Genomic DNA, 10,000 nt, shown 5'->3' on the forward strand with positions numbered 1-10,000 from the left:
GGGGTGTCCCCAGGTGTCCTCAGGGGGCTCCAGGTGTGTCCCAGGGGTATCTTCAGGTGTCACAGCTGTCCCCAGGTGATGTCCCAGGGGTCCCAGGTGTGTCCCAGGTACCCCCAGGTGTTTCCAGGGTGTCCCCAGGTGTCCCAGGTGTCCCCAGGTGTCACGGGGATATCTCAAGGGTGTGGCCCCAGGTGTCCCCAGGTGTCCCAGGGCTGTCCCCAGGTGTCCCCAGGTGTCCCAGCACAATCCAGGTGTCTCCAGGTGGTGTCCCATGTGTGTCCCAGGGCTGTCCCCAGGTGTCCCCAGGTGTCCCCAGGTGTCACAGCACAATCCAGGTGTAGCGCTCGTTGTCAGCCAGGACCTTCAGGGAACAGCCTGGGGGGGGAAGCAGCGATGGGGAGGGGGCACAACCCCCCCCAAACCCCCCAGGACCCCCCCAGACCCCACCAGGGACCCCCCAAACCTCTCCAGACACCCTCAAACCCCCCCAAACCCCACCAGGACCCCCCCCAGGGCCCCCCCGAGCCCCCACCCACCCTTGTGCAGGGCCTCGTTGGTCATCCTGTGCACGCCCCGCCCGGGGGCCTCGGGCACGAGCCAGCGCATGACGGTGTCCACGCAGCCCTTGCGGTACGAGCTCCACACGCTGCCACTGAAATGGGGGAGATTGGGGGGCTGGGGGCACCCCCAAACCCCAGAGACCCCCCCAGACCCTCAGAGGGACCCCAGACCCCTCAGAGCCTCTACAGGGACCCCCAGACCCCATAGATCCACCCAGCCCATGACGGTGCCCACGCAGCCCTTGCGGTACGAGCTCCACACGCTGCCGCTGCCATAGAGGATATTGGGGGGCTGGGGGCACCCCAAACCCCCAGAGACCCCCCCCAGACCCCTCAGAGGGACCCCAGACCCTCCAAAGGGACCCCAAATCCCCCCAGCGCATGACGGTGTCCATGCAGCCCTTGTGGTACGTGCTCCACACGCTGATGCTGCCACAGAAGATATTGGGGGGCTGGGGGCACCCCCAAACCCCCAGAGACCCCCCCCAGACCCCCTAAACCAGCCCAAATCCACCCCCAGACCCCCTAAACCATTCCAGACCTCCTAAACCAGCCCAAATCCACCCCCAGACCCCCTAAACCAACCCCAGACCCTAAAAACAGCCCCCAAATCTGTCCCTCACAACTCCCAGTCCCTAAAAACACCCAAAAATCCTCCCCAGACCCCCTAAACCACCCCCTAAACCAACCCCCAGACCCCCTAAAAACACCCCAAAATCCTCCCCAGACCCCCTAAACCGCCCCAAACCACACCAGATCCCCTAAACCACCCCCTAAACCAACCTCTAAACCCCCTCAGACCCCCTAAAAATACCCCAAAACCCCCTCCCAAACCCCAAAAACACCCCAAAATCCCCTCTGCAGATCCCCTCAACCACCCCAAATCCCCCCCAGACCCCCTAAACCCCACCCCAAAAGCCCCCAGAGCCCCTCCCCAGGTACCTGGTCTGCCCCTTGACCTCGGTGAGCTCTCCCACCCCCACGGTGGTGAAGGCGCCGCTGTTGAGGTCCCAGGAGACCTTGAGGCTGGTGTGGTGGGTCCGGGGGCTGCCAGAGGGGGGGTCAGCACCCCAAAAACCCCAAAAAAACCCCTGGGTACCCCAAAAACCCCGTGGGTACCCCAAAAACCCCAAAAAACCCCATGGGATATCACAAAAACCCCCATGGATAAACCCCAAAAACCCCATGGGATACCCTAAAAACCCCAAAAAACCCATGGGATACCCTAAAAACCCCCATGGGATACCCTAAAAACCTCTGGGTACCCCAAAAACCCCCATGTGATACCCTAAAAACCCCCTGGGTACCCCAAAAACCCCAAAAAAACCCATGGGATATCACAAAAACCCCAAAAAAACCCCATGGGATATCACAAAAACCCCAATGGATACCCTAAAAACCCCCATGGGATACCCTAAAAACCCCAAAAACCCCGTGGGATACCCTAAAAACCCCCTGGGATAAACCCAAAAACCCCATGGGATACCACAAAAATCCCCCATGGGATATCACAAAAAACCCCTGGGTACCCCAAAAACCCCCTGGGATACCCTAAAAACCCTGTGGGATACCCTAAAAACCCCAAAAACCCCATGGGATACCCTAAAAACCCCCATGGGATACCCTAAAAACCCCTGGGTACCCCAAAAACCCCCTGGGATACCCTAAAACCCCACCCAGACCCCAAACCCCCCCTGCCAAGGACTCACCCCGACCACCATGGGACCCCATAACACCCCATGGGGTACCCCAAAAACCCCCCAAAACCCCCTGAGACCCCTGGGGATCCCCCAAAAGCCCCCTGAGACCCCCCTGGCCCCCCTCTCACCGCAGCTGCCCCTCGTGCTCGGGGCAGGGGAAGGCCAGCAGCAAGCAGCCCAATGTTGATCAGCACCTGGTTGGTCTCAGGGCACACCTGGGGGACACATGGGGGCTTTGAAATGGGGCTGGGGGGTCCCATGGGGTCTGGGGGGGTCCTGGAGGGGGTTTTGGGGTATCCCATGGGGGTCCCATGGGGGCTCTGGGTGGTCTCAGGGGGTCCCTGGATGATCTGGGGGGGTCTTTGGGGGCTCTCAGGGTCTCTGGGTGATCTCAAGAATCCCTGGATGGTCTCAGGGGTCTCTGGGGGTCCCTGGATGATCTGGGGTCTCTCAGAGGGTCCCTGGGGGTCTCTGGATGATCTGGGGGGGTCCCTGGATGATCTGGGGTCCCTCAGGGGGTCCCTCAGGGGGTCTCTCAGGGGGTCTCTCAGGGGGTCCCTCAGGGGTCCCCGGGGGTCCCTGATGATCTGGGCTCCCTCAGGGGTCCCCGGGGGTCTCAGGGGTCCCTGGATGATCTGGGGTCCCTCAAGGGGTCCCTTAGGGGGTCCCCGGGGGTCTCAGGGGGTCCCTGGATGATCTGGGGTCCCTCAGGGGGTCCCTCAGGGGTCCCTCAGGGGGTCCCCAGGGGTCCCTGGATGATCTGTGGGGTCTCTGGCTGATCTGGGGTCCCTCAGGGAGTCCCTCAGGGGTCCCTCAGGGGTCCCAGGGGGTCTCTGGATGATCTGGGGTCTCTCAGGGGGTCCCCGGGGGTCTCAGGGAGTCCCTGGATGATCTGGGGTCTCTCAGGGGGTCTCTCAGGGGGTCCCCGGGGGTCTCAGGAGTCCCTGGATGATCTGGGGTCTCTCAGGGGGTCCCTCAGGGGGTCCCTCAGGGGTCCCCGGGGGTCTCAGGGGGTCCCTGGATGATCTGGGGGGGTCCCTGGGGCTCTCAGGGGGTCTCTGGATGATCTGGGGTCCCTCAGGGGGTCCCTCAGGGTCCCTCAGGGGGTCCCCAGGGGTCCCTGGATGATCTGTGGGGGTCCCTGTATGATCTGGGGTCCCTCAGGGGTCCCCAGGGGTCTCTCAGGGGCTCCCTCAGGGGTCCCGGGGGTCTCTCCCCCGCCCACCTCGAGGATGACGATGTCGTAGTCGCTGAAGGAGCAGAATTGCCGCGCCCAGGCCGCGTCGTTCCGGATCACCTCGTTAATGACGTACTCAAAATCCAGGCTCAGCTGCTCCACGGCCAGGAACTGCCCTGGCGAGGGTCCCGGGGCTCAGCACGGCCCAAGGAGGGAATTTGGGGGGGTCCCCGTGGGGTTTTTGGGGGGTCCCGAGCCTCACCTGGGCCGTGGCTCGGTCCCGGTCCCGCAGGGGCCTCAGGCTGCGGCCGCTCAGGTCGGTCACCACGAAGGGAAGGGAGATTTTGTCATCCTCTAAATCTGGGTGGGGGGCACAGGGGGGTCAGGGGGGGGCCTCAGGGGTTGGGGTCTCACTTGGGGGGTCGGGGAACCCCAAAATTCCCACCCCCAAAAAAAAAAAAAACCCGAGTTGTTATCAGTGAAGGAACCCCCAGCCCAGGGATCATGGGGGGGGTCTGGGGTCTCACCTGGGGGGCTCAGGGGGTCCCATTAAGGGTTGGGGTCTCCCCCATGGGTTGGGGTCTCACCTGGGGGGTTTAGGGGGCTCAGTGGAGATCAGGAAACCCCAAATTTACCCCCCAAAAAAACCCAAATTTGGTCACAGAGAAGGAAGCACCAGCCTGGGACTTGTGGGAGTCCCAATAGGGGCTGGGGTCTCCCCAGGGATTGGGGTCTCACCTGAGGGGTTTTGGGGGGCTCAGGAGGGGTTGGGGTCTCACCTGAGGGGTCAGGGGGGTCAGAGGGGGTCAGGAGGGGTTGAGGTCTCACCTGGGGGGTTTGGGGGGCTCAGGAGGAGTTGGGGTCTCACCTGGGGGTCACCTCCAGCTCGAGGGACCCCCAAATTTTCACCCCAATTTTCTCTCAGCGAAGGAACCCCCAACCCAAGGCTTGTGGGGTCCCATTAGGGTCTGGGGTCTCCCCAGGGGTTGGGGTCTCCCCTGGTGGGTTCAGGGGGCTCAGGGGGTCCCCCCCAAACCCCAAACCCCCCCAGAGCCCCCCACTCACCCTCGGGGTGTCCCCAGGCTCCAGCACGTAGCACAGCTTGGTGTAGTTCACATACCCGGGTTCAGGGGGGGTCTCGGGTGGGGAGGGGTCTCCCGGGGGGCTCCCGGCCATTGTGGGGAGGGGTCCGGGTGGGGAGGGTTGGGGGTCGTCCCCCCCTGAGGTTGGAGACCCCCCGGACCCCCCCTCATTTCCCTGAGCCCTGCGGAACAGATCGGCCCACGAATTCCTTGGCTTTGGTCACTGCCAGGGACGGGGGGGGATTTGGGGGGGGGTCCGCACTTTGGGGGGGGTCCCTGGGGGGGTTGGGAGGGTGGGGGGGAGACCCCAGACCCCTCCAGCCCCACCCCCTCCTGGGGGAGTTGTTGCTGCTGTTGTGGTGGTGGGGAGGGGGGCGGTTCTGGAAGGTTCCGGCGTCTGTAGAGGATCTGCTGGGAGCTGCTGTCACCTGTGGGGGGAAACTGGGGGGTCAGGGGGGATCTGGGGGGTCCCAGGAGGGTTTGGGGGGGTCCCAGGAGGGTTTGGGGGGTCCCAGGGGGGGTTTTGGGGGCTCCCACGGGTGATTCTGTGGGATTTGGGGGGGTCCCAGGGTGGTTTTGGGGCATTTTGGGGGCGTATCAGGGGGGTTTTGGAGGGTCCCAGTGGGGTTTGGGGAGTCCCACAAGGGGGGTCCCAGGGGATTTTTGGGGGGGTTTTGGGGGGGTTTGGGGGATTTTGGGGGGGTTCCAGGGGCGTTTGGGGGTGGTCTCAGGGGGGTCCCGGGGTTTGGGGGGGTTTTTTGGGGGGTCCCATGGGGGTCTTGTGGTACCCGGGGGGTGCATGGCAATGGCACAGGGGGTGTCAGGGTGGGTCAGGGGATTTTGGGGGGGTTTTGGGGGGTTTTTGGGGGGTTTTGGGGTCCTGTTTTACTGGCGGGGTGCACGGCGATGGCTCAGGGTGGGGTCAGGGTGGGGTTTTTGGGGGTTTCAGGGGGTTTTGGGGGTTTTTTTGGGGGTTTTGGGGTCCCATTTTACCAGCAGGATGCACGGCGATGGCACAGGGGGTTTCAGGGGGTTTTGGGTGGGTTTTTGGGGGTTTTTTTGGGGTTTTTGGGTCCCGTTTTACCAGCAGGATGCACGGCGATGGCGCAGGGGTTTTTGGGGGTTTTGGGGGGTTTTTTTGGGGGTTTTGGGGTCCCATTTTACCAGCAGGATGCACGGCGATGGCACAGGGTGGATTACAGGATTTTGGGGGTGTTTCAGGGGTTTTTGGGGGTTTTTGGGGGTTTTGGGGTCCCGTTTTACCAGCAGGATGCACGGCGATGGCGCAGGGGGTTTCAGGGGGTTTTGGGTGGGTTTTTGGGGGGTTTTTTTGGGGTTTTGGGGTCCCGTTTTAACCAGCTGGATGCACGGCGATGGCGCAGGCCACCAGGGAGAAGCTGGTGTTGAGCAGCACCACGTGGTCCTTGCGCAGCTGGAAGGCGGGCTGGAAGGTGGGGAAGGGGTACACCGACCTGGAACTTGGTGTGCAGCAGGAAGCCGTGGCGCAGGCACGCGGGGGGGGCCTCACCTGGGGGGGGTTATGGGGTCAGGGGGGGCCCCTCAGGGCGGGGGACCCCAAAATTCCCACCCCAAAAAAAAACCCGGAGTTGATTGGAGCAAGGGAACTCCCGGTTCGGGGTTGATGGGGGGCTCAAAGGGGAGATCTGGGGGCTCTGGTGGGTCTGGGGTCTCACCTGGGGGTGGTTATGGGGTCAGGAGAGGCCCCTCAGGGCGGGGGACCCCAAAATTCCCACCCCAAAAAAAAACCCGGAGTCGATGGAAGTGAAGGAACCCCCGGTTCGGGGTTGATGGGGGGCTCAAAGGGGAGATCTGGGGGCTCTGGTGGGTCTGGGGTCTCTCAGGGGTGGGTCTGGGGTCTCACCTGGGGGTGGTTATGGGGTCAGGGGGGTGCCCTGGGTAGGGGGACCCCAAAATTCCCACCCCAAAAAAAACCCGGAGTTGATGGAAGTGAAGGAACCCCCAGCATAGAAATTGTGGGGGGCTAAAGGGGGGAGATCAGGGGGTCCCAACAAGGGGTTGGGGTCTCACCTGGGGGGGATTATGGGGTCAGGGGGGGCCCCTCAGGGTGGGGGACCCCAAAATTCGCACCCCAAAAAAACCCTGAGTTGATTGGAGCAAGGGAACTCCCGGTTTGGGGTTGATGGGGGGCTCAAAGGGGAGATCTGGGGGCTCTGGTGGGTCTGGGGTCTCTCAGGGGTCCGTTTTGGGGCTGGGGTCTCACTGGGGGTCTCAGGGGTCCGTTTTGGGGCTGGGGTCTCACCGGGGGTCTCGGGGGTCTGGTTTGGGTCTGGGGTCTCTCAGGGGGTCTCAGGGGTCCGTTTTGGGGCTGGGGTCTCTCAGGGGTCCGTTCTGGGTCTGGGGTCTCTCAGGAGGTCTCAAGGGTCCGTTTTGGGTCTGGGGTCTCACCAGGGGTCTCAGGGGTCTGGTTTGGGTCTGAGTCTCTCAGGGGTCAGTTCTGGATCTGGGGTCTCTCAGGGGGTCTCAGGGGTCCGTTTTGGGGCTGGGGTCTCTCAGGGGGGTCTCAGGGGTCCGTTTAGGGTCTGGGGTCTCTCAGGGGGTCTCAGGGGTGTGTTTAGGGTCTGGGTCTCTCAGGGGGTCTCAGGGGTCCGTTTAGGGTCTGGGGTCTCTCAGGGGGTCTCAGGGTCCGTTTAGGGTCTGGGGTCTCTCAGGGGGTCTCAGGGTCCGTTTAGGGTCTGGGGTCTCACCAGGGGTCTCAGGGGCCCGTTTTGGGGCTGGGGTCTCTCAGGGGTCTCAGGGGCCCGTTTAGGGTCTGGGGTCTCACCGGGGGTATCCCTGGCGCTCTGGCAGGCGGGGCAGTGCCGCGGCGGTGGCACGGCCACGGTGCTCACGTAGATGTCCCGGTGGTTCTCGTCACTCATCAGCATCAGGTTCACCTGCAGCCCCGGGGCCGAGCGCGTGCTGGGGGCACAGGGGGCACAGGGGGCACAGCTGGCACACCGGGGCACACCTGGGCACACCTGGGCACACCTGGCACACCTGGGGGTGGCACTCACTTGAAGCCAAAGACGATGACCTTGTCGCTGTCCCCGGGCCACTCGCACACGGTCAGGTAGAGGTCGCTGTAAATCTCCTCGTCCTGGAACAGCCGCACCTGGCGCACCTGGGGGGGGACAATGGGTGGCACCAAAGTGTCCCCAAAGGTGTCCCCTGGGGGTTCTGGGTGTCTCCTGGCTCTCCCTGTTTGTCCCCTGGCTGTCCCCAAGTGCCCCCTGGTTGTCCTGGCTATGCCATGGCTGTCCCCAATGTGCCCAGGTGTCCCCTGGCTGTCCCTGCAGTGTCCCAGGTGTCCCCAGGTGTCCCCAGGTGTCGCACCAAGCACAGCTTGCTGTGCACGTTGAACTCCCACCAGCACAGGTGGTACATGTAGAAGGAGAAGCCACCCCCAGGTGTCCCCTGGCTGTCCCTGCAGTGTCCCTGCAGTGTCCCCAATGTCCCCAGGTGTCCCCAGGTGTCCCCAGGTGTCCCCAGGTGTCGCACCAAGCACAGCTTGCTGTGCACGTTGAACTCCTACCAGCACAGGTGGTACAGGTAGAAGGAGAAGCCACCCCCAGGTGTCCCCTGGCTGTCCCTGCAGTGTCCCTGTGATGTCCCTGCAGTCCCCAGCTGTCCCCTGGCTGTCCCTGGCTGTCCCTGCAGTGTCCCCAATGTCCCAAGTGTCCCCAGGTGTCCCCAATGTCCCCAGGTGCCCGTACCAGGCGCAGCTTGCTGTGCACGTTGAACTCCCACCAGTACAGGTGGTACAGGTAGAAGGAGAAGTCATCGTCCCCCGGAGCTGCTGGTGTAGGACAGAACGTAGCGACCACACTTGGAGAAACCCAGGAAGATGTGCCTGGGGACAGGGGACAGCAAGGGACATCAGGGACAGGGAGAGGACAAGAGAACACGGGTACAGAGTAGGGGACACAGAAGGGGACACCAAAATGGGGACAGGAAGGTGACAAGGGGACATGGGAGGACACCAAGATGGGGTCAGGGAAGGGATGAGGGGACACACAAAATGAGGGAACAACGGATGTGGGAGGAATGAGGGGGGACACACAGAGTGGGGGTCCCCACAGAGATGGGGACCCCTGAAAATGTGGAGATTCAGAATCCCCCTGCAGGTTTGGGGTCCCCCCTCACCCTGCCCACAGGAACTCCTCATCCACGATTGCTCTTGAGGGTGACACAAACGCGCGGTGGAAGCTTCCGGAACAGGCGGGGGGAGAGCTGCCCACTGAGCTGGGGTGGGGGGCATGGGATGGGATGGGTCAGGGACCCCCAAAATCTCCCCCAACACTGGGGGCTGCCAGAGTTGGGGGTCCCACATTGTCCTCCACAGTCCCAAACTCCTCAGAGACCCCCCCCAAAACCCTCAGAAAAACCCCTCAAATCCCTCAGAGAACCCCCCAAACCCCTCCGAGAAACCCCTCAAACCCGGGCTCCCCACAAACCCCTCAGAGACCCCCCCCCAAACCCTCACAAAACTCCCCAAAACCCTCAAAGACCCCCTCAAATCCTCAGAGACCCCCCTCAAATCCCTCTGAGAACCCCCCCCCCAAACCAGGGCTCTCCCTCACCACTCCCCAGCTCCGGGACCCTCCCCGCCGTCCTCATCGCCCTCAAAGCCCCCTCAGGACCCCCCGATCCCCCTCAGGGTCCCCTCAGAGCCTCCCGCCATTTCCCAGCCCGGTGTCCCTTCAGACTCCTCATCCCCCTCAGGGTCCCCTCAGAGCCCCCGCCATTTTCCCAGCTGGTGTCACCTCAGCCGCCCCACCCCTCCCTCAAGACCCCCTCATCCCGCTCAAAGCCCCCCGCCATGTCCCAGCCCGGTCTCCCCTCAGAGCCCCCTCAGGACCCCTCATCTCCCTCATAGCCCCCTCAGCGCCCCCCGCCATCTCCCAGCCGGCCTCCCCTCAGCCGCCCCCCCCTCCCCTCAGTCTCCCCACACAGACCCCCCCCCTCACACCCCCGCCCCCCCTCATCCCCCCACCGCCCCCTCAGCCCTCCCCGCTCACCCGGACGCGGTCCAGCTGCCTCACGAGGTGCTCCCGGCGACCTCGGGGTGCAGCCCCGGGCCCGGCTCCCCCCGCCCGCCCCCCGTTTCCCCCCGGGGCCGCCCCGCTCCGCTTTCGAGCTCGGCGCCATTTTCCCCGGACCGGCCGCTTCCGGCGCGCCGCACGCCGTCGTAACCCCGCCCACACCGCGCTCTATTGGCCGCTGGTGTGCCGCCCGCGCATTCTCATTGGCTGGATCACCCGTCAATCCTCAGCGCGCCCCGCCTCCACGCGGCGATACGGCCAATTGGAATCCAGCAGCCACAACGCGATTGGCTGCTGTCCACGCTCGTCTTTTCTGGCGGGTTACCATGGAGACGAGGCAGCGCGGGGGCGGAGCCATGTGGGCGAAGCCACTGCCGCGATTGACAACTGAGCGCGCATCGGGAATGACCAATATTCG

At 63.9% G+C, this 10,000-nt stretch overlaps 1 protein-coding gene across 1 annotated transcript; it reads right to left on the reverse strand.

Moving 5' to 3' along the window:
- Nucleotides 1-235: 235 nt before the first annotated feature.
- On the reverse strand, nucleotides 236-9,688 carry DCAF15 (DDB1 and CUL4 associated factor 15). Its single transcript, XM_077173194.1, is given in 20 exon segments — nucleotides 236-375; nucleotides 537-652; nucleotides 1,503-1,607; nucleotides 2,389-2,432; nucleotides 2,434-2,475; nucleotides 3,486-3,613; nucleotides 3,699-3,797; nucleotides 4,499-4,718; nucleotides 4,720-4,791; nucleotides 4,793-4,947; nucleotides 5,876-5,987; nucleotides 5,989-6,047; nucleotides 7,323-7,459; nucleotides 7,555-7,661; nucleotides 8,254-8,328; nucleotides 8,330-8,390; nucleotides 8,684-8,712; nucleotides 8,714-8,782; nucleotides 9,559-9,633; nucleotides 9,635-9,688. Coding segments are annotated over 20 exon segments (1,815 nt in total). The 3' UTR covers nucleotides 236-319.
- Between the last annotated feature and the right edge of the window lie 312 nt (nucleotides 9,689-10,000).

This window comes from Agelaius phoeniceus, unplaced genomic scaffold (assembly GCF_051311805.1).
Source record: "Agelaius phoeniceus isolate bAgePho1 unplaced genomic scaffold, bAgePho1.hap1 Scaffold_376, whole genome shotgun sequence".
NCBI classification, from domain to species: domain Eukaryota; kingdom Metazoa; phylum Chordata; class Aves; order Passeriformes; family Icteridae; genus Agelaius; species Agelaius phoeniceus.